The 24087-nt window shown below is 44.4% G+C and overlaps 2 protein-coding genes across 2 annotated transcripts; both read left to right on the forward strand.

The window, feature by feature from the left end:
- The first annotated feature begins 2037 nt into the window (after positions 1–2037).
- Positions 2038–10694, forward strand: LOC133958515 (BEN domain-containing protein 4). The gene is made up of 6 exons (XM_062393370.1): positions 2038–2545; positions 5607–6146; positions 7647–7738; positions 7890–7916; positions 8532–8772; positions 8994–10694. Exons 1-6 carry the CDS (start codon positions 2041–2043, stop codon positions 9224–9226), a joined length of 1638 nt encoding a protein of 545 aa, XP_062249354.1. The 5' UTR covers positions 2038–2040; the 3' UTR covers positions 9227–10694.
- A 1587-nt stretch (positions 10695–12281) lies between these two features.
- rab11fip5b (RAB11 family interacting protein 5b (class I)) lies at positions 12282–23683 on the forward strand. Its single transcript, XM_062393070.1, has 6 exons — positions 12282–12962; positions 15705–16240; positions 16876–17476; positions 18086–20455; positions 21490–21631; positions 22436–23683. Exons 1-6 carry the CDS (start codon positions 12583–12585, stop codon positions 22694–22696), a joined length of 4290 nt encoding a protein of 1429 aa, XP_062249054.1. The 5' UTR covers positions 12282–12582; the 3' UTR covers positions 22697–23683.
- Positions 23684–24087: the final 404 nt, after the last annotated feature.

Here is a 24087-nt window from a genome sequence, read left to right on the forward strand (position 1 = left end):
AGAGACGACGTCATGTTTAGTTATATTATTATATTATCTATCTATCTATCTATCTATCTATCTATCTATCTATCTATCTATCTATCTATCTATCTATCTATCTATCTATCTATCTATCTATCTATCTATCTATCTATCTATCTATCTATCTATCTATCTATCTATCTATCTATCTATCTATCTATCTATCTATCTATCTATCTATCTATCTATCTATCTATCTATCTATCTATCTATCTATCTATCTATCTATCTATCTATCTATCTATCTATCTATCTATCTATCTGTATCTCTCTATATGTATCTCTCTATCTCTATCTATACAAACACAATATAACGTCTACACACATGCATATAAAGTTAAATTATATGGATATGGTTTATTCTACACTCCATTTAAATCTCTGTATCATATACGAGACCTGGAAGAACCACATAGTCCAACTGTAAATATAAAATATGCATATGTAATTGACATCAGATATATGATGGGAGGTGACTAAAATCTAAATGAAGTTTGTGCCTCTTTTGTTTTAATTATTGTTTTTACTTTCAGGACTTAAAAGCAAATCTAATAATTGGATTTATAGTTAATGCATTAAAGTACAAACATTTAAATGCCTTGCACCTTCAAACCAAAACAGCTTCATGAGGAATAATCACCATCTAAAGTTTTGTATTTTCACGATATTTATTTACATTTTCAGCCTCGATAACTTTTATTTTTGGCTCGTGGCCACGTCCAGTTCAGTGTCCAGAGAAAATATTGACTTTGCTCCAGAAATATGTAAAAGCAACAGACATGTCTGACCTGTTGAAAAGAAGAAAAAGCCACAGACTCTGACAGAAGCAGGTCTTTTACTCCTCCATCCATCAGACACAGTGTAGTACCTGTGGGTGTGGCGCCCCCTTGTGGCGCTGCGAGCTGTCAGGCCTGCAGGCAAGAGGACAGACGTTCACCTTCTGTTTCCAGAGGTTTTCACACAGAAGGTAAGTTCACACTGAAGTTTGAGAGTTGGAGTCATTTCATGAAGACTAAATATAACTAAACATTTTGATCCATTATTAACATCTTATATTCAGTACTATTGAAAGCAAATAAAGACTAATAACATTATTTTATAATGTTAGTTTGTGTTATTATATTGAGGTTTTTAAAGAAGGCAAAGCGATTAAAATAGTTAATTTCTTAAATTCTAAAGCTAATTTGATGATATTCATGGGAGCATGGAAGGTCAAATAGAGACTTAAACTATTGTTATGGAGACTAAAATTATTATTTTATTTTATATTGGTAGTTTAGTTGGTTGTGACGAGTGAGTTAGTATGGACGGCGAAATTAAGTACATTTTTATAATGGTGGTTTATATTAGTCTATTATGGGAGTATGGAAGGCAAATGAAGATTAAAATTAAAATCTTTTATTGTAAAGGTTATCCATTTAGGAAGATGCATTGAAGGCAAAGAGAACATTAAATGAAATACCTCTTTATAATAATCAGGGAGTATGGAAGGCAAAGGGAGAATAACATGACTGATTTCTATATTGTTATCGTTGTATTGTTGTTATTTTTCTTCAGTTTATAATTAAAATCAGTCAAAAATCTCTCTAAATGTAGTTCAGCAGTGTGTCTGATGTTTGGATGTCATCTGAAGCTCCTCTGTCATTTGTCCTTTGCTTTGAGATTCAGGAGCAAAATGGCCTCTGCCTCCTCATTTGCGGGATTTGTCTGTTTTCTGTTTTTTCTCCGGTCGGGTGGCTGAGCGGCTAAAGCCCCTGTTGTTCTCCAGATGCGGGCCACGAAGGAGGTAGGTCCCTGAGTCCCAATGGAGGAGGCTCAGTGTCGGAGCAGCCGGCTGGGGATTGGAGCAGCGCCGCGTCAGTATATGGATCAGCCTCCGCCTCCTGCGCGCGGTGTGTGAGAGGGACAGTGATCCAGACGGTGACGGAGCTTCCCCCCCCCCCCCGCTCCTCAGCTGCCCATCACCCCGGCACCGCGAGACACCCGAGCCCCCGCAGCCGTGCACCTGTGCCCGGGATGGAGGGAGAGATGCATCCCGCGGACGAGGGGCCCGGCGCGCCCAAGATGTGCCGACAGGAGCGGGGTCCGTTCAGCAGCCTGAAGCCCTTCCAGAGCAAACGCTCGGCGGGCAAGTCGCGCTTTGACAGGTCGGCTGCGGTGGTGGAGGTGCCTCTGTTCGGCGACGGACATCACTTCACTTTTCATCCCGAGCAGCCTCATCATTTCCAGGCGCACCACAGCCATTTCAACCACCAGCAGCACCAGCAGCGTGTGCAGCCGCTCCACCAGACCCCAGTCGCCATCAGCAGCAGCAGCAGCATCCAGCATCAGCAGCAGCATCATCACCCGATGCCCCAGCAGCAGCATCAGCATCAGCATCAGCAGCAGCATCGCCTCCCATGTGAGAGCAGGCCCAGCAGCAGGGTCCCCTCATCCTCAGCCTCTCTCGGTGCGCAACAGCGGCGCGTCGGCGGATTGGAGCCCAGATTGTCTCCAGACTGCAGCTACAGCATCAGCTCAGGTGGGTCTCAAACTTCTCCACAGTGCAGGTCTGCTCCTCGTGGAGACACTACTCATCCACATGTCTCCACAGTAGTCCCACTGCTGGGTATTCTGGGGTGTTATTCACCAGTCAATGGGGAACACAACGTTGTCCAATTAAGGAACAGAGTCTCTTTTGTTTGCTCTTCATCACCTGAGCTTCGTGTTGTTGCTCCCACCTCTTCCTCCCCAGCCTCCTGTCAGCGGTGATTGATTTGCTGCTGTAATGAGAGCAGTCATGATTGAATCTCCAGTGGGCCTGTGCTAAAAATTACATTGGCTAATTGTCTGTCCATGAGTGCGTGTGCCTGTTTACAAGAGTGTGTGTCTCCTGTTGAAACACATTGTTCCCAGCTCATTTTCCTCCTCAGCTCCTGAGCTCCAGAGGCTCAGGAAGAAGAAATGTTGTGTTCCCTGGGCGGGTCCATGGGAACCAACATCTCAGATGAAAGCACTGAGCCCAAATTCCGGAATTAAGCAGATTATAGTTCTATCATCTTCTCATCAGATATGAATCTCTTTATCCCCGTCAGCAGACGAGACTCAATTGGCTGCTGGTTATTGTTGGTTAACAGGCAATCAAGTGTTCAGAGTGAGCTCAGGTTGCACCGTCGCCCTTTATTAACACGTAAAATCTCTTTAAGCTATACCCCCCCCCCCCCCACACACACACACACACACACACACTTTGGAGATAATGACCCATTGTTTGCATCCATTCTTAGGTGCACGTGTCCCTGATTTTCACCTGTGAAACAATAACACAAATCCATATTTCCCCTGCTCTAATGAATTCGCTGATATCACACAAAAGTCCCTGAGAATCTGGCTTTGTTCTTACTGACAATGACACATGGGAGAGTTATTATCTGCAGGATGGGATCAGCATAACATCAGGAACATTGATGATATTTGTACCCAGGTGTTTGTTGCCAACAATGTTATTTGCACCCAGGTGAGAAGTAACATAACAGCCTTGTGGATCATTTTACACCTGTTGAATTAATGGCTCCATAAGTGCCTTGTTTTCTCACATCCAACTTTTCAGTTGTATTTTGATTGAAGCAACAACATTTCTTGTTTTTTTTAGGGAGAGACTTTGGCTTTGGTGTAAACAGACACAATCACAAATTAAACCATGTGTTAGAAAACCTTCCTTCCAGAGCTTCTCCCCTGTGGCTCGTTGAAATGTTGCACCAGAGCCTGAGAACCGGGTGTAAATCTCCACCATCACTAACCACCCCGGGTGTAAATAGCATTATTGGCCACACACACCTGGGTGCAAACAGCTTCTGCCAAACAAACAGAAAAAAACTTGATGCCCTTCTCGTGGAGAGAAGCAGCAAAGAGCCGGGGACTGAGCGACCGCTTCGGCGCACAATAACACAAATTGCATTGAAAAGCCTTTTCCCAAAGAGTTGTGATTAAAATAAATGGGGCTCATAAATTTGCCTCTGCCGAGCGTGTTGTTTTTAATGAAATTTTATGAGGCTCTCAGCTCGCAGTGCCACAGTGGAGGGGGGGGGGGGGGGGGGTTGCAGGGTGAAGGCGAATGATATCAGATACATCTCCACGGGTAAACAGAGACAGCACGCATATTAATAAATGCGAAAAACACATCTGCACCAGGCTGATAGACACGTCTGAGCGAGTGGCAACGCAGCAGTGACCATCTAGAACTAATTTTATCTGTATGTCTGTGTGTGTATGTCTGTGTGTGTATGTCTGTGTGTGTGTGTGTGTGTGTGTGTGTGTGTGTGTGTGTGTGTGTGGCCAGTGGACTCTTAATCATTGCATGGAGGTATGTGTGAGATCATCTCACCCAGACGTGCCTCGACTACCAGGGAAACTACACACTGACTGAGACGTGTTCCTGGACAATGGCTCCGTGCTGAATTTCTCTGCTCGGCTGGGTTCGGTCACAGCCGACACTGTGACTTCAGAGTTTATTGATATCTGAATAAATCAGCATAATCAAGCTGACATTTGTATCAACAGAGGAGCTGACTGTACGCTACGGTAATGGAAATGTTTGGCTCGACGAGGCTCGATTAAAAAGAGGGAAAGAGGAAGCAGAAGCAGTGAAGCATAAAAGAACAGAGAATCACTCATATTGTCTCCATCACTGAGGAGCAGTGTTCTGCTTCCCTTCAGTAACTAAGTATATCCACTCGAGTGTTTTCAGCCTCTACTTCTTTCCACCCTGCTTCCTTTCAGAGGGAAATAAAAATTATTCTGCTGGATTAAATTTTAGATTGAGATCATGCAATGAATTACACAACGTCATGCATTATTCAAAAATGAGATATCTCTTCAAATAATCAGGTGAGCGCGACGAGCTGAAGCATAAATCGATCATACAATTATTTCCCATCATATGATGTCAGACGATAAGTGACATCATCAAGTCAGAAAATTATACAATATAAAACCCTATGTTTCAAACTATTTTTACATCCTGTGGACACAACCTGATGCTTATTTAGATCAAAAAATTATTCCTGATCATATTTTAGGATTGATTATGTCACTGTGAAGAGCGAACATTAAGTAATATAAGGAAGTAATGCATTAGCTTTTGCAACTAAAAAGATAAGAGACAGGATCTACATCTTATTTACATTCACTAATCATTTGTCTTCATTATGAAATGTCATTATTACAAAATGAAAAAGTCTGGCCTGACTGAGGTGTCTCAGCTGCTCCCTCGTCTCATCAGATTTAACCGTGTCACCGTCCTCATTAACAGTTTACTTTATTACCTTGAAACTTTAGATGAGGATATACATTTTTCACAGTTAAGAAACAATATGAGTGATTTTTTTATTTCTGCCTCATTTTTACTTCTTATTCCCTCTCATGGGAATTGATAGAAACTCATTCTGCTGATGAGGACCTTGTGATGCATTAAAGCTCTAGAAGAGCTTCTCAATGGACCCTGGGGTGAAGGTGTCTCGCTCTTGTGAGGACATAACAGTGACTGACGTTTAGATGAAAATCCACCTCAGCCCTTTCTCATTGTGATTTCTCCTCTTCTGCAGAAAACCGTCTCATCTTGGATGCCTTCGCTCAGCAGTGCAGCCGAGTCCTCAGCCTCCTGAACAACGGTCGTCTCCTGGAGCCTTCATCCTCCTTCGGCTCCAACATCAAGCTGGAGGACGCTCAGGGGCTTCACTGCTCCTCACTGGGGAAGCCCAAACCCGAAGAAAGCTCGTCGACCACGGACCCAGAACAGGAGAATCCACAAAGCCATCAGAACCAACAACAGACCTCTGCCGTTCTGCGCATCTTCACAGACTCCCTCCAGAGCTATCTCCTCTCAGGGCCTCAGCAGCAGCAGCAGCATCTGGCGGCAGGTCTGGAGGACGAGCCCGGTTCAGGGGTCTCTCCTCAGAGACACACCCTGGGAGGCTGGGGCTCGCCCACTCCGTCGGAGTCGTACGGCCACCCGTCGTCCACGCTGCCCGAGGAGGAAGAGGAGGAGGAGAACTGCTGTCCACGCTGCCTGGAGCTGGAGCAGGAGGTTTTGTCTCTGCAGCAGGAGAACGAGGAGCTCCGCAACAAGCTGGAGAACATTCCAGGTGGAGTAAAGAAAGCAAAGACCTCACAATGCTCAAGACGAGTTCTGGTTTGATATGTGCCGACTGCAACGGCCACAGCTCATGATTCATGTCTACACTAAATAACACAACACGTGAGCCGTTATTCCATGTGTGGAAACATTGGATTTCATTGTTTCTACACTCTCAGGTTGTAGCCTAATTAATATTCTTTATTGATTAATCTGCCTGTTTAATTGCCCTGCATACTAATGTAGCTGCACACACAGATGATTGATTTCACCACTGTCTGTGTGTGTGTGGACTGAATAACTCAAAATACCATCTAAAGCTTATATTGGTCATAACATTATAACCCATCATATGACATCAGAAAATGGTGTAATGCTTATTTTTTAAATGTATTTTTCCTGGTATGTCTAAATTCTGTAGGACTAAAGACACGACCTAAACCTTTTATAGATGGAAAAATCATACATATCTATGTATTGTAAATGTAATCAATAACATTGGAAGATTTAAAGTTCATCACGTTTTCTTACATGTTAACATGAAATAGAATGAAAATGTCCATACTGTACAAATGCAATTTACATATTGTACTAAACACATTCTGGAGCCGAGCAACCATGAGGATAATCATTATTGCTATTTTTAGACCAGAATCCGTTAGAGGATAAAGATTTTTTTTGTCAACAAATCCCCTGAAAAGACCAAAGCCAACCGCCAAACCATTTATCTGTCAGTTCTTCTTCACTTCTCTCAGCTCCAGTTGTTCCTACTAACCACGTAAATCTTTTTAAACTGATCATAAATATACTTTTAAATTGAAAACAAAGCCAGCTGTAGTTTCAAAATAACACACATCACTCAATCAGGACTAAATTGTGTATTTGTGGAGACAGTTTTCAATCACAAGTTGATCCTCTGTGTTTTCGAGCGAGCCACACGTTATTTAATGTTTAACAGTTTGCAACAACAGTTTTAATAGCTGTTATTATTCTGAACGTTCCTGCTCTCCAGAGTCTCACTAACGTAATTAACATGAAACTGATCATTCCGTAGCTGCACATTAAACACTGATACAACACTGTTTCACCCTGATCAGTAAATTACCAGACATTAGAGTCAGAATGGGTTTTTAACGAGGGAAAAAAATAACGTATGATTATTATTCTTTAATTATTCAGCAGATGTGTCGTCTCTTTGATTTTACAGTGTGTTTGTATTACAGCTTATATACGTGTGTGTGTGTGTGTGTGTGTGTGTGTGTGTGTGTGTGTGTGTGTGTGTGTGTGTGTGTGTGTGTGTGTGTGTGTGTGTGTGTGTGTGTGTGTGTGTGTGTGTGTGTGTGTGTGTGTGTGTGTGTGTGTGTGCGTGTGTGTGTGTGTGTGTGTGTGTGTGTGTGTGTGTGTGTGTGTGTGTTTGTGTGTGTGTGTTTGTGTGTGTGTGTGTGTGTGTTTGTGTGTGTGTTTGTGTGTGTGTGTGTGTGTGTGTGTGTGTGTGTTTTAATCGATGCAGCTCCCTGTCAAAATGTTCTGGACTACTTCAAGACTGTTCTGGAGTTTCACAACCAGCTGATCCAGCCGCTGCCGGAGGAGCAGCTCACAGAGGTGAGGAGACAGTTTCCTTCATATCAGCCCTTTAAAGAATTATTATTAGCATCATGATAAAGTCTAAAAATAACAGATCACTTCTTCCTGTCATGAAAATGTTTTTATTCATTTAATTGTACAAATAAGTGAAAGAAATCTGTCTCCGCAGGAAGAAGAACGGCAAACAGTCTTTGAGGTTGGTGTTTTTTTATTTCAACCCTTTTTATTATTACCTTCATCGAGGAGGTTATGTTTTCATAAAAATACATATTGTCGTTTCATGAGTATGTTGATGCAAAAACTACTGAACCGATCTCAATGACATATTTTCGGGTGGGGGCTCAGATCCAGAATTTTATCCACTTTCTCAAACATTGCAGGCCTATTTTCAACATTTCCATTAATTTCTTACAGATTAATTAATGGATCTTGATGGAAAATCTAAGACATTAAGTGAAAGTTAAGTGCAGACCCCCCCTAAAAGTATTGGAGCTAGTACATTTAAATGTGGTCTTCCAATGGGGACTTTTGTAACCTGGTGGATGTGTTCACTCTCTGAGCACCACTCTGTTTGTAACTGTAATGATGACAGGAGATGATATTCGGCACACCCTGAAGAGCAGTCATCTTTTATTTGTAAAATGATGCATAGTTCAATTTAAAGTATTTAAACTTTGATATATTGCACTCAGATTTTGAATAAAAGTCAATAACCATGTGTGGCTGCATTATTTATTCACTTTAGTGGGTAAAGATAACAGATATACCTGAGCTCCCCCCTTCACTAACTGTATCTCCGTCCTCCCTGCAGGGCAGTAAACAGCTCCTGGAGAACTACCCTCTGTTCATCACAAACAAGCAGTGGGATGAAGCCGTCAACTCCTCCAAGAAAGATGGCCGCCGGCTGCTGCGCTACCTGATACGCTACGTCTTCACCACGGACGAGCTGAAGTTCTCCTGCGGTCTGGGGAAGAGGAAGCGTTCAGTCCACTCGGGGGAGCCGGGCCTGGAGAGACGACCGCTCAACCCTGTCAAAGTCAGCTGCCTCAGAGGTACAACTTCTACACAAGTGTTACACTTGAAGAAAATAAAAGTGACTGTTTTAATTTAATTGAATGATCCTCTTCTACAATCTATGTTTCAGATTTGACAAGTTATCGCTCTCTGTTTATGAGATCAGAAACTTTGTGAAACTATGAAACACAGGTAGCAGAATATGATGCTTTTAGAGAAACCATATAAACCTTTTTTGAATTTACAATCTCTGTTTCAGAGTTCATCCGGATGCACTGTGCCTCAAACCCAGACTGGTGGATGCCGTCAGAGGAGCAGATCAACAAAGTGTTCAGCGACGCCGTCGGCCACGCTCGCCAGGGCCGGGCGGTCGGCACGTTCATCGGCAGCAGTGGCAGCAGCACCAGCAGCCTCTACATGGACAGCTTTGAAGGACACCTGTCACAGGACGAACTGTATTTAAAAGGCTGCCAGAACGGCCAATCGGATTGAAGGTGCGAAAGAAAAAATAGCCGAGATGTAGCTGTACGACAACACATATCCCAAAACACTGACCTTATCCTGTCACTTTACACAGTGAAGAAAACATTCCAGAAGTTTCTCATACCGAAATAACGACTTTCCTCTTTTCAAATAGTTTTCTAGCTTTTTTGCCATTTTTATACCTAAGTTTTTGTTTAGTGAAAATCTGACTCTTGAGGTGCGTTTTAAATTGATACGATTTTTAGTCTTCCATTTACTGCTTGAGCTATGGTTAGAATTCTGAGCAGTTGTGTGACTTTCAATGGAATATTTCTGTTTACTTCATTTGGAGGTGGTGGAGGTTGTTTTGTGCACACAGGTTGTTTAATTTTTTCAGGAAGCTGTTTGTGTTAAGACTCGTTATTTCCCTCAGTGACATTTCAATCTCCATCACCTCCATCATGGTAAGAAGCATTTAATACTCTCACGCAAACTTCTGCGTGTCGTCTGCGAAGCACTTTTACTTTACCCCTCTACAGGAGTGCCTCTGAAAGTTTTGTTCTGTCACCTGTAGTTTTGCACTTTGCATCCACATGTTTGTCCTCATTTGAGCCACTTCTGACGTGTACAAGATTATTTCTAAAGTAGAAAAATCGATTTAAAAAGCAGTATTTTTTACAAAAGCAATTTCCCCTGGGCTGACAAAAACCTTCCTACGCAACTTCAGGAAATTCAACAAAAACTCAATATGTCAAATTGTAGAAAATTAGGCAAACAGACAACGTAAGTCACGTATTTGCCGCCTTTAATACGGAAGTCTGAGGAGAATATTTTAGAAACACTCCCTTCTTACCTTGTTGAAGCGCCCTGATAAAACTCGGGATTATCGAATGTAAAATTTTGGTTTAAAGCAGCCGCCATATTAATAACGCTCTAAACTGCCACACTGTTAAAACTGCATGTGTCATATATCCTGTGACGAGGGTTGTTTTGGTCCCAACTTTGTGTTACAAACCTAAAGTTTATTTTTACCTACAAAAAACATCCACATCTGAACGATTCCATGTTGAGAAAACTGAGTTCCTCTTTCTTCCTGAAGCTCTTATTTGCACTTTGATGCGTGTCATTGTCCATGAGCAGAATTGTAGCATTTCATCTGATTCTCTCCATTGAATTTTTGTTCTCTCCCTCAGCAACGTTGTTTTCTACGTTTTGAATGTAGCTGATTTCTCGGGTCAGTTTGCCACGTTGACAGTGCTGTGTACAATGTGTATTATAAAGTACAGTTCTTGTGTGAGGTGTCCCTCTCTCTTTAATAAGCCAAGTAGAAAAGTGCCACAGAAACCTTAACGCAGTTGGATTCTGTTGTTGTGTTGCTGTGCTGAATGTGAGCGTTTCTTTGTATTTACTCCTCAAAGTTTAACAACACTGTGAAACATAATTTTTACAGATCTGATACCTTGCTTTTTTTATTTATGATAAATAAAATGATTTATGAAGCTGGAAACTGGTGATGGTTCACTTATCTGTCTGTCTATCTGTCTGTCTATCTGTCTGTTTATCTGTCTGTTTATCTGTCTGTCTGTCTGTCTGTCTGTCCGTCCGTCCGTCCGTCCGTCCGTCCGTCCGTCCGTCCGTCCGTCCGTCCGTCCGTCCGTCCGTCCGTCCGTCTGTCTGTCTGATTCCTTATGATGATCCATTTGCTGGTTCCAAATCCTGACTCGTGATATTAGTATCAAGAGTAAATGAACGAGTCACGTTGGGATGTATGAGTTTGTGATTTTGATCAATGAACAAGGATATTGTGTCTTTTAAACTCAGGACCACCGCTGAATAGAAACTTTTGAGTCATGAGTAAGAGTCCTATAAATTTCACTTAGTATAACTAATATAAGCTCATGAATCTGCAAATTGGAAATTTTTAATGTTTAATGAAAAGTCACCAATCTAGATTTCATTGAACCATTTGTTGAATGGTGAAGAAAGAGATGAGGGGATATGACCACAGCTCCTCCACTTAGAAAAAGCTTTACTTTCCTACTGATCGGTCTGAGGTCTCTTTTATGCTGATTCTTCTTATGTATCTCCACTAGAGGGCGTTATAGATGAGGGAATGACAGTAACCTGCTGTGGTCAAACCTACAAACATTAAAAGCTTTACAGTGATTCACCTTGAGACACAGACATGTCCAGGAAAAGGAGCAGAGGAAGACACAATAATGTTTCTGTATTGAAACTCTCAATTGCAAATAACTAATCAGCCTTAAGAGCTCATAGTCATACAAATTCCAAAGATAACATTGCTATCTTTTGAATTGTTAGAAATTGTTAGAAATCATATTAATAACCATTATTATTCAAAGCACCTTTCAACAAAAGGAAACAGTTAAAAAGCCAATTCATTAGCCTGAATAATAATAATAATAATAATAATCATTACAATTTCAATAGGGCCTCCCCCTGTCAGTGCTCGGGCCTAAAAACCCTGCAGTGTCATATAGTCAAGTAATACATTTTATTTCATTTCTTCCAGAGAAAGGTCTGTACAGAAACTTTGGACACATCATCATTTTTTGCTGTTTGAGGATCAGGACCAGCTGCTGTGTGTGTGTGTGTGTGTGTGTGTGTGTGTGTGTGTGTGTGTGTGTGTGTGTGTGTGTGTGTGTGTGTGTGTGTGTGTGTGTGTGTGTGTGTGTGTGTGTGTGTGTGTGTGTGTGTGTGTGTTCGTGTTCGTGTTCGTGCGTGTGTGTGTGTACTTGTACTTATATAGTTGTGAGGACCATGAGTATAGACCTGACAAAATGAGGACATTTGAGGACCAGACAAAATGTCCTCACACGCCAAAGCTTGTTTGAGGGTTGAGATTTGGTTTCAGGGTTAGAATTAGGTTTAGGTTAAGTTTGGAGGCTACCTGCATTCTACCAGTGTCCTCTCCAGTGTGTGTGTGTGTGGGGGGGGGGGGGGGGTGTGTGTGTGTGTATGTGTGAGAGAGAGAGTGTGTTTCTCTTTAAACTCTGCGGCATCCCTGTCTGTGTCTGCGGCCCTGCTGCTGGAGGAGGGCGGGTCGTCATCACCGCCCAGCCGCAGCAGCAGCAGCAGATTTCGGACGGTGCGACATGTCTGGCTGCAGCGGCTCTCACTCCGTTTTCACTCAGTGAATTTGCGGTTGACCCGCTGAGCCTCGCGCTGAAGTAAGGCTGCCGTGCGGACACTGACCTCGGGGAGACTCCCACTGGACCAGCGCACGTTGGAGATTTCCTGCAGAGGCTCCTCTTGTTTTTGCGCAGAGCGGCAGTGGCGCACGGCGCGGGGGGAATGATCCCGACCACCGCGTGACACGACACCGGGATTCTTCCAGTGCCACGTTCCGGTGCATCGGTGCAAACATGATGTCACTGATCGACCTGGACGACGACCAGCGCTGGGTGCCCACGCACGTGAATGTCACCGTGCTCCGGGCGAGGGGACTGCGCACCAAGGGCAAGCACGGCAGCCGCTACCTGTACACCATCATCCAGGTGGGCAAGGAGAAGTACACCACGGGGCTGGTGGAGAAGGCGGCGGTGCCCGAATGGAGCGAGGAGTGCTGCTTCGAGCTGCTGCCCGGGATCCTGGAGGACGGCGGCCGCGGCGCGTACCCGCCGGGCAGCGGGGACCTGGTGCTCACCGTCATGCACCGGGTCCTGATCGGACTGGACGTGTTCCTCGGTCAAATCATCATCCCGCTGGACCAGATCTTCCAGGAGGGCATGTGTCCCAGAGACGAGTAGGTGCTGTTTGAACTGATGCCTGCATGACAACATGTTTACCAGTGTATACATGAAGTGATTTGTGATTATTTTATCTGCTCATGTTATTCAGTAAAGTTTGCCAGGGGGGGGGGGGGGGGGATTTATGACATGCCAGTGGCGGATCTAGGATTTTTCTGAATCAGGGGCCTATTATATGTCCAACATCAGTGGATACTTCCTGAGTATGTAAAGTGCATATCTTAGTGTTTCCTTCATTTAAAACCACACATCAGCGAATATGTCAATACTTTCATATTTATTGTAAATGATTAGTTTATTTTTAAAAAAAATCCAACGGAAAGGATAGGAGCACTTGGGAGGGCCAATCTAATTTCATCTGGGCCCTGTGCCCCCCTGGCCCCCCAACCTCTAGATCCGCCCCTGTGACATGCCAATGTTCATACATGTCAACATTTAAAGGACGTAGAAACCTATCCCCTAATTTGTTTGGATGTCTGCAGTATTTAGGTTCTCTTCCACTCACATCTTTCCTGCTCGATCGGGCTCTGACTGATGGGGACACGTGGTCAATCTAGAAAATTGCCAAAGCTTGATCCCTTAATGCATCGTTGAATTATCATCTCCTAGACCTAGACTGATATACAATCCAGCAGCAGTATCCACAATGCACTGCAAATCAACATGATGACACAGATTCCACTGGGTGACTTAATATCCCCACATGCGCTGACTATTCAACTCAAATTTTTTAATGGTATAGCTAATATTTCTATATATGCATTTTTTAGTATCTGTTGATGGATCATCTACGATCATATATATGACACGGTGTCCTTCCTCTCTTCTAACAACATCATCACCCCACTGCTGTGCTCCTGTATGCAGCTGTGGCTTCAGAAAGTGAGATAGAAACTCACACTTGGTGCCTGAGCTCAGATTTAACAATACAGAGATGTGGTCTGAGAGGTTCAGCTCTGAAAACTGCAGGGAGACAGAGAATCACAGCTAAATATGTTCATGCAAAGTCAGAGTTCCCTGAAATTCTTACAGTAAATGAGGCTGATTAAGGCTGAGCCAGTGCTGCAGCTGGGTGCTCGTACATCTAAGACTGATGATGTGTAGTTTAGTCTGTGTTGTTTACAGGGTTCAGTAGGTTATTGTTTTAGATTGGAGGCTTTCTTATCTCCTGTGAGGACAAACACAATCTGATTTGGCTGAGCTGAAGAACCACAGAGACTCTTAAGATCATCTTCAAGTGAAAGAAGATGGCGGTTAACTTATTTTTTGAGGTCTCTCAGGTTATCTGCTGTTCAGTTAGAATGCTTTTTAAAGTAGTATCAACCTTGGTTACCAGGATTTGAAGTGAAGTGACTGAAACTCTACCTCACCAACCTGTAAGTTTGGCAGATGTGTCGATGGGAGACAAAAGTTGTGTTGTGAAAAGTGTCATTTTTTTATTTCAGCTTTTTTCTGCAGATTCACAAAGCAGGTTACATTTTCCTCTGTTAGCTTATCTGTTAGATGGCAACATCTTGCAATAAACTTCTTGACAGATGACCACAAAACCTGGTGGAGGGATGTGGGTCAGGAAAGCTCCCGTTACATTTTGGCGCAGATCTGGATCAGGGGGTGGATCCTGGAATTTGTTTATCAGGGCCTTTTTTTCTAGATGAGTAATTCAAGGATCTCGATGAAAATAATCAGGGATGTTAAGGGGACTAATCTATGACTGTGTGCATTTGGTGAAGAGATACACAAAGATCCATGAAGAACAAAAAACATTTTCATGTATCCATCGGTCAAAAGATAGAGATGCAGTCCTCTCAGTGCTGTTCCAATTTTATATATGATTTAGTTATCATGGCAACTTCTTCTCATCCAGACAAATGAAAAACTCCCGACAGCTTGTCAGACACATGAGGGTTTAAAGTCATTAAAACTGAATCTTCTTCTCTGTTGTTATTATCACCATCTGTGACTGAACTGCACACTGAACAATAAGTTCTTTTGTTGCTTTTCTTGAAAACGTTCTCCAATTATCTTATTATGAGTTTTCGTGGAACTCCGCTGTGCCACATGGTGACGTAACAGGACTCGGTAGTAATATGTGAAACATCTCCACATACACACTGAGTGAGGAGCGGAGCGTTCAACACATCTGGATTGAATTGTGGCTTCTCCGCCCTCTCTCTCTCTCTCTCTCTCTCGCTCGGTGAAACTCACACTCAAGTCCTGCTGTTAGTTTTGGCTCTGAAACACTTTCTCTGGTCCACACACAGGACGCGGGAGGCACCATTTCAGTGGCTGGCTTCCCATATTTTTCATGTTTCATATACACACACGTTCATACCGCGTGTAAGTGGCTGGACACAGAGGAATTTGGGTCTTGTTTTCCTGCTCTGAGACGTGTCAAAGAGATTCTTGATAAGTGTAATCCCCAAGCATTATTTCCAGATTATGTAACATGTGGAAAACATTGCCAAAAGAAATCAGTGCTTTTTGTTGTTGCTTGTTTTGTCCCAGCGAATGGTCAAATAACAGAATGCTTTAAAGGGATAGTTCACCCAGAAATGAAAATTCACTCTATCTACTCAGCACTATGCCGATAGAGGAGTGGGTGAAGTGTTTGAGTCCACAAGAGACTCCTGGAGTTCCAGGGGTAAACAGTGTTGCAGCCAAATCCAATGCTTTGTTTCACATATTCTGCTAAAGTGATGTATTGATAGGAGATTTTCTCTTTTCTGTTATTTCTCCAGATGGTTCAAGCTCAACTCCAAGGCAGGAAGGAAGGAGAAGGAGCGCGGTGAACTTCAGGTGACGGTGCAGTTCACCCGCAACAACATGACGGCCAGTATGTTCGACCTCACCATCAAGGACAAACCTCGCTCTGCCTTTGGGAAGCTGAAGGACCGCGTCACGGGGAGGAAGAGGGGCGATGTGGAGTCTTCCTCGGCCATCGTGCCGGGTCGCTTCGCCGCCCTGTCAGGGTCCCTGGGGCAGCAGTTTGGCGAGGGGGGCGGTGGAGTGGTGGTGATGGAGTCTCGAGATGTGGCGGCAGCAGAGGAGAAGAGGAGCAAGGTGAAGGATTTCTTCAAAGGGAAGCTGCGCAAGTCGTCCGACACCAGGTCGTGCTCATCTCTGGCTTCAGACAGCAGTTTGTCTTCCATGGCCAGTGACAACCCCGGCCCCCCACCCAGTCTGGACCTGCTGTCGGACCCCCCCAGCTCGCCCATCTACACAAGCAAAGTGAGAGTGGACGCCCACTATGGAGAGGCCGACTTAGCTAAAAAAGGTGAGCGCTGACATCATATACCTGGTATGAAAGAGGTGTGGTGACTGTTGGAATGAGTCTGAGAGTTTTATTAATGATCACTTCTGCCAACATCAATCCTCTAAATGTGGTTATGTAACCAAATACTTTATTAATTGACATTACACAGAAGAAAGTTCCATCCGTAGACTAAATTTAAAGATGGATGACCTGTCTCCAGTTCTTCCTGGATACAGGTGCCGCCGTCCTGCACTTATGTATGTCCAATGAACGCACCCGACCAATCATAAGGCAGTCTTACCTGTCAATCCTAATGTTTCTATGGCATCCAATGATACCAAACATACCAATAAAATTGACACTTTAACAAATATCAGTGTGATAAGAACGACTTAAAACCTTTTGAGAAAAAGGTATTTGACGGGTACGTTGACTTTTTAGTTTAGTCAATGTCCCATCAACTAACATAGAGGAGGCAGAGTTTATGACCCATACTGTAGCCTGCCACCAGGGCTCGATCAAGATCGTGGATCAAATGTCATCATCCTCAATGGACAGATTTGATAACTTTTTTCCGATTCGCCTGTCTTCAAGTAAAGAAGGTGCAATCCTAAAGCATTAAAATGTATTTTCATGGTCTGTCTTTGTTCCCACAGTTCTCACCAGTCAACACACCACAAAGGTTCTCACACACAAGCGAGCCCTGAGCGACGAAGCCAGCAAAATCACAACGGCCCTCTCTCGATCAAACGCAGCGATGGAGTCTCTCCGGGGTCAGACCATGACTCAGTCCAAGTCGTCCTTGTGTATAAATGGAAGCCACGTTTATGACTCTGAGCCATCGACTCCAAAGAGCTCGGGAGCGCTGCCGTCCAAGCTGGTGCAGCAGGAGAAGTGCTCGCCACTGTCTCGCTCCCTGCAGAACCTCACCAAGAGGAGCGAGGACAAAGGCTCCTTTGCCGAGGGTCGCCGCTGGTCCTTCGACAAGACGAGGAAAGAGGAAGACAAGGAAGCCCAGGCTTCGTTTCTTCAAACTCAGCAAGCTCAGGCAGACGGTCGCACCACGCAGGCGGCGGCGGCGACCGTCTCATCTGCGTCCAGTTCACCTGAAAAAGGGAGGAAGCTGAGGAAGACGTTGTTCTCTGGAGGGAGGAGTGAGTCTCTCCCCGCCAAGTCGGACCTGACCCAGGCTGCTTCATCATCGGAGGGGAGGCTCAGAGGCTGGTTTGGCTCCGGCGACTCCCAGAACAAGCCGAGGTGAGTTGTTTACAGGCGCCACAGTGTCTGATGACTGTCGCTCGTATCCAGGAACCACACCAGGCTCCCGGCAGGCCTGTGTTCAGTTGGGTGTCCTGAGCCCTGCGTTTTCTCTCCTCTTTGCTCATCTGAAAATGTATTTCATCGTTTTTAGGACCATGCTGTATCATCACCTCATACTATGTTTGCCACCAGCAGCGCTGCAGCATCTTCATCGTGGTGTGTGTTTCCAGACTCAAAGATGCAGCATCACTGTGGTTCAGAAAACTGCTCCTGGAAAATGACGCTGAGAAAATCATTTCCTGTCAATATGAGCTCACCCAACAGAACAACTGCCGAGGCAGATGATCTTTGAATGGCTGCGATGCATTATTTATTTGCCTTTTTTGCCTGATCATGTTGAAGATGTGCTTTGCTTTTTATTATTTAATTTGCGTTAATGTTTCCATGATTCTATCAGTTGGCCAATTTAATATCTGCAGATCTTTAGTGGCTAAAAATAGTTTAGCTAACTCTTTGCTGCGGGATATGAGCCAGTGTTTTGTGTGAGATATTCGCCGTGTGGTCACGTGGCACATCATTAACTAAGAGGACTATTTTCCTTCACAGGCTGGAAGTTTCTCCTAAGGTAGAAAGCACCTCAGCCCCTCCCCTCCCTCCTCTCTCCCCCGCTCCCCCTCAGTGCTCCTCCCCCTCTGGTCACGTCTCACCCGACGACCACACTCAGTCTCGTCCGCTCACTCCGTCCACCTCACCCTCCTCGGCTCCCATCTCCCCCTCCAACCCTTTCCTCTCCCAAATGCAGCGTAACCCCTTCTTTGAGGAGCTCCTAGCCGAGGAGTCGCAGACGTCCCCTCCTCTTGCACCTTGCTCCCCCTCTTCCGGCTTGTCCCCCTTCCATTACACCACTCTGCCCTGCGCACCCAGCCCCGCTCACTATGCGAATGCATCAAAGATGGCTTCCATAAGGCGAGAGCGTCCCCGGCCTGTGGGCAGACAGATATCTCTCCCTGCGATGTTACCCAAAGCAGCCACACCAAACTACCATAACCCTCGCTCCATGTCCGAGAGCACAGGAGATTGGGACGACTTTTTTGATGCTCTTGCCTCCAGCAGGCTGAACTCGCCTAAAGGAAGTGCTCCTCAGAAACACCTGAGAACCAGCCCGTCATTTGATACATGTAGATATGCACTTAATAATCATGCACAGGGGCTGCGGACGTGTGAAGAGCAGCCTCCGCCTTTGCCTCCGAGGAGGTTATTAAGAACTACACTCAGTGAGATTTACTCTGACGGCTGGCTGCACAGAGGTCAGGAGCTGGCCGTCCACAAGGAAGCCTACCTCCTCTCACAGACCGGCGTGGCCTCTCTACAACGTGGACGAGAGGCCGAGTGCAAGAGGAATGGTTCATCTCCGGACCCTCAGACGAGCAGCGTTCCCTCCGAGCAGCGTGCAGACGCCACTTCACCGGGAGTAGTCCAAGAAGAGAAGCTGAAAAAGTTCAAATACAGGCCATTGGAATACGACGCCGACTGCTGGGGAGGGATGCTGTTCGAGCAAGATCTGTACGGACGCATGTGCAAAGGAAACTACGGAAAACTCACAGCGAACAATAATCGCTTGTCGTTGAACGCTGAGGAAATGGATGGGACTAACATCACATTCAAGAGCTCTGCACCTGAAATGCTTCTTGACGGTGAAATCTCCGTGAAAGACGTCATGAACTTGGCAACTACGACTTCCCCAGACCCAGACGTGAAGATGGACGGCCCCTCTGCTCCGGTAGAGGCGGTCGCAGAGTCTAAAACAAATGATACCACTTGCAACAACAATAACCTGTCTTTCTCATCAGGAGACTTCAACATGAATGTTTACAACTTAGACTTCACTTTTATTGACTCGGACGGCTCTTCTCAATCAGAGGCGGTCGATACTCTCAAAGGCGTCAGTAGTTTAGGAGCCATTTCCCCACAACCGATGGAAGATTCACTGACCGTTTACCATGCAGAGACGGCACCTGAGGATTTATTCACTTTAAAGGACACCTACATACCTGAGATGAACTCTTCGTTTGAAATAAACGCTTCCAGTAAACGGTGCAAAGTGTCACCAGTTCTCCAGGACTGTCACTGGGAGCTGAATAACTTGTTACCACGTGATCAGTCCAGGGTAAACGACAGCGGAGAGATCGCTGCGCTGTCGTCGCAAAATCAAATCGCATCCGATCTTCACGTTGAATCCAGAGACGATAAAACTCAGAAGATTCAAAAGGACAACATTGTCAGTGATGATAATGGTAACCCAGACGCTCAGCTGGCCTCACAGCAGCAGACCGAGGTGTTTTCTGGAGTGGTCAGCGCACGTTTTAGACCCAAAGGTTTGTCCCGACAGAGCAGCTGCAGCAGCCCAAGCAGCCAAAGCCAAAGTGGAGACCGAGAGTTTGAACAGTTGCTGTCTCTCGTCCAAAACATCTCACAAGGCGGTAACGGACAGTTATCGTATCAGCCCAGTAAATCTTCCACAGATTTGCCAGTAAATAGCACCGGTCGGCCGAAAACATCCAAAGTCCACAAAATGTCCCGCCTCACAAAGTACTGTGTCACAGGTATTCCCTCTGAGGTCAGTTTCGAAGACCTCCACGCTAAAGTGGCACCAAGCTCAAGATCCCCTTCCAAGCCTGATCCCTCTCCTTACTCCATCCCCCCCTTTGCACCGTCCCTGTCCAACGCCACCACCACCGCCAGTGACACACAGGCTCAGCTCCACCCCACCCCTCTCTGTTGCCCCCCCTTACATCTCTCAAGCATGGGGCCCGGGGCTGGAGCCAGCACTACTCTGGTTGTGGCCCCCTACACCTCCACCACCTCTCCCTCCTTCTCTACCATCTCCGCCACTGACCCGCCCCTGGTCGATGCACGCCACTCACTTTTTCCTGAGGAGACACAGCCAGCTAACAACCTGCCCCGTCAGGAGAGCAGGTGAGAATCCTCCTTAGGTGTTCAGTGACTTGTAGCTTCAGTAACTTAGAGACATGATTTCTACACGTACAGTCATTTTTTTTATTTTGCTGCTGTGTTCAGACTTGGCCTGGCTTTTAAAATGCATTTATGTATTATTTTTAGTTCTGCTTGTTCATCCAAACGTTGGTTGGTTGGATGAGAACTGCTGTGCACTGCTCTCTGCTTCGCTTCACATTTACGTTTTTCATCTCACGGTTCAGTTTCTTGTTTGCTGCTGTAAGTTCCTCCACATTGTTCCATCTGAACTTGGCTACGTTCGCTGCTACTCATCCACCTGCTGACCAGCACTAAACATTCATGTCTGGATAATAGAATCAAGATAGATTCAGGATTCCAGAGTTTAGTTGCAGCTACAGAGAAATGTCTGGTGCCCTTTAGTTTTTAGACGAGAGGAAAATTGAAAGAAGTTGTGAAGAAGACATAAGTGACATGAGGCAGAAAATGGGATCAATGATAAAATGAATGAGCTTTGTAGACAAACAGTATTTAAAAATAAGATCATGTCCAGTGAATCTCTCAATAGGAGAGAAAAGTGTGGACATGACTTTAATTCAAGAAAACACAATAGTTATCCACAGTTTTTCTTCTGCTGTAATCACAATGTAGCTTTAATTAGAATGCTAGTTTTACTCGAATTTTCCATTTCTAAAAGTTCACTGTGTCTATCAAAGAAGATTCTATCCTCCACAACTGAGTGAGTGCAGTTACATTTTATAGCAAATTTCTAGTTGAAATTGAAGCGATTCAGTTTCGTGGTTCGTCTCAAAGAGCAGAAGATGGTGTTTAACTGTCTCCTCCACTGCTGTGGAATCCTTCACAATCAGATTTGTCTTAATGTCCTGAACTTTTTTCAGGAAATTCTGCAGAATGAAATGAAGTCAAACAATAACCTGCCATCATTTGACCATGAATGATGAGTCCTTTAGAATCTGTTCTTCGTACATTCAATATACCCATGTAAACGAGTGAGTGCTGACCTCTTCCCCATGCAGACCTCACCCAGTGAAGCCATTAACCTCCAGCCAATTAGAGAAGAAGGAGGGGCGTTCGGTTCTGGAGAAGCTCAAGTCCACGATAAACCCTGGACGCGGCGCCGCCCACCAGGCCGCAGCTGAAGCTGAGTGGAGTCAGTTGGTGAGGAACAATGCCCCCCCCCCCCCCCCCCCCAAAAAAAAACACTTATACTGTGTAAACATGTAGATCCATATAGTTCATTAAGACAGATGTTTCCCTTTACAGAAATGTTGAGTCATGTTGCCTCATGGGCCTGAAGTTGGGATATGAAATGCTCGCAGCAGCAGAAAGAATAAAAGCATGAGAGTGTGCAGCCGCTCTACCTTCCAGCTCGGTGTTAGACTGAGGTTACTTTGAACTCTGTGGAGAGAAATGCTGATCCCATTACTCCTCTCCAGCGTGACATCATTTTTTGGCCCAGATAAGAGTTTTCAGGTCCTAAATTTATGTTCTCGCCCTCGTCTCTTACACGTTGGAGGAGGATGTTATATATATATGCTGTGAGGAGCAGTGGAGCTGGGGGTGTTCCAGGTTTCAGTCTAACCTGAAAATGAACAGTAGTGAAGGATGGTTAATAATCTTTAACTGCTTCTTATAATAACATTTAGCTTCTGACCTCTCATTAAACATTGAGGTAGATTCTGATGACGGGTGTAAACCAAACACTATAAAAAGATGGACGACACAGCTCCTCTTTCTCCAGACGTCCACATGATTTGGCTTCACTTTTAGGCCTCTAATGTACTCATATACAGACCATGATCTTTCTGCCTGTAGTTTCACTCAGACGGTTACAGATATTCTCATCTACTGTATTTCCCGACAAGAAAGTGAATAAATATCAAACTATTCCCACAATTGTGATACTGACGAGCCTCCGTAATACATCCTACGTCTTTTCTCTTCCTATCTCGTCTCCTGCAGGAGGTGCCTGTAGACCACTCGGCTCAGTACCAGCACCTGACCAACATGGAGCTGATCTCCCTGCTGCTGCAGCAGGAGATGGACATGCAGAAGCAGAAGGCGGCCTCCGAGCTGCAGGAGGCGAAGCTGGGGAAATGTGAGGCCGACCTGAAAAAGGTCAAGGCACAGGTGCGAGATATGGAGGACTACATTGATAATCTTCTGCTGCGGATCATGGAGCAGACGCCCACGTTGCTTCAAGTGCGAACCAGACACAAGTGACGGCGGCGCTGAGAGCGTGTGCACGGTGTATTGCACATGACATCCGATTGTCTAGAATGCAGTTTCCTCAATAGAGGGTTTAAACACAGGGTTATTATTGAAGGTTGGGAATCACTGTTCTAGAGTCAGTTACAGTCAAATGCACCACAAATCATCCAGGTCTTCTCACTGCTGATACTGCCCTGTTGATGTAGACAGAATATTACCCAACATGCATGCTGATTACTATCTTCAATTTGGCACGGACAAAGACCGATTAGCCTCAATACCCATGCTTAATAGAATAAGTTAAAGTAGTCAGCTTTTTTCCAGTGTTCACTTTAACCACACTGCTTCCATGTAGGTAGAAAAGAAGGTTCTGCCCCTGCTCTTCAGGGATTGTGTTCAGTATTTCTGCCGGCAAAATACGTAATTAGCTCAAGTTAAAAATGCAGCAAAAGCAACATTTTGACTCAAGATCTTCATCTCAAATATTTTGACGAGATGCAAAGTGCACAAATATTAACTTGACCTAATTGCATATTTAGTAGTATTTAGGAAATGCTACAAAGATGCATCCAAATGCTGCTCTGCAATGTGAATACTACAAAAAGATGTTCTGCATTAACATTGTTGTATGATAAGCAAAAAAAACATTATTCATGTCCTTGGCAGAAAAGGTTCCAGAGGATGAAGACTTACTGTTTGCATTCTGTTATTTCTTTTAATTTCTCAACTCCTTCTCTTTTTATTATGTATTCTTGTTTTGTATAAATTTGAGAGTTTTTTAATATATTTTATGGTTGTTTTTGTCCAATGTGAATTTTTTTATTTTTCTTGAAAAATCTGCATTTGAACAGGAAATAACAGCATCAGTGCAGCGAATAAGAATATAAGTTATTTCGTTTGTCATTATATTGTCTAACACCACTCCAGTACCACTGTAGCTACTTGCAATGCTTAAAATGACCACAGTACTGTACTGTAATAAGAATAAAGTGCACATGAATCAGAAGCTCTGGCTTGTGATTGATCTGATTTGTTAAATTAGCTGTAATGCTTGTTTATCTCCACTAGAGAGCGCCCCTGTCCTGAGTTCAGGGTGGAGACCTGCTGGTTCTGCACAAAACACTATTGTTTTGCACACTGGGATTATTTTCATGAACAGGTTCATAGAACATGTGTCTGCACCATAGACTGTATATACAGAGGTCTGCACCCACCTGATGTATCAGAGGTAATGTGTATTTTTCATTTTCAACAAATGTTGACAATTTCCCCCAAAACGCTTCACCAGTGTATCTTTAGTGTTGATTTTAGATGGTTTAAGTCAGATATTACAATCTACGTTGTGTTTATATTTTAGACGCAGGAGATGTGCATTTCCTGTTTGGACTGGAAATTCTGCACAG

This window comes from Platichthys flesus, chromosome 8 (assembly GCF_949316205.1).
Source record: "Platichthys flesus chromosome 8, fPlaFle2.1, whole genome shotgun sequence".
NCBI classification, from domain to species: domain Eukaryota; kingdom Metazoa; phylum Chordata; class Actinopteri; order Pleuronectiformes; family Pleuronectidae; genus Platichthys; species Platichthys flesus.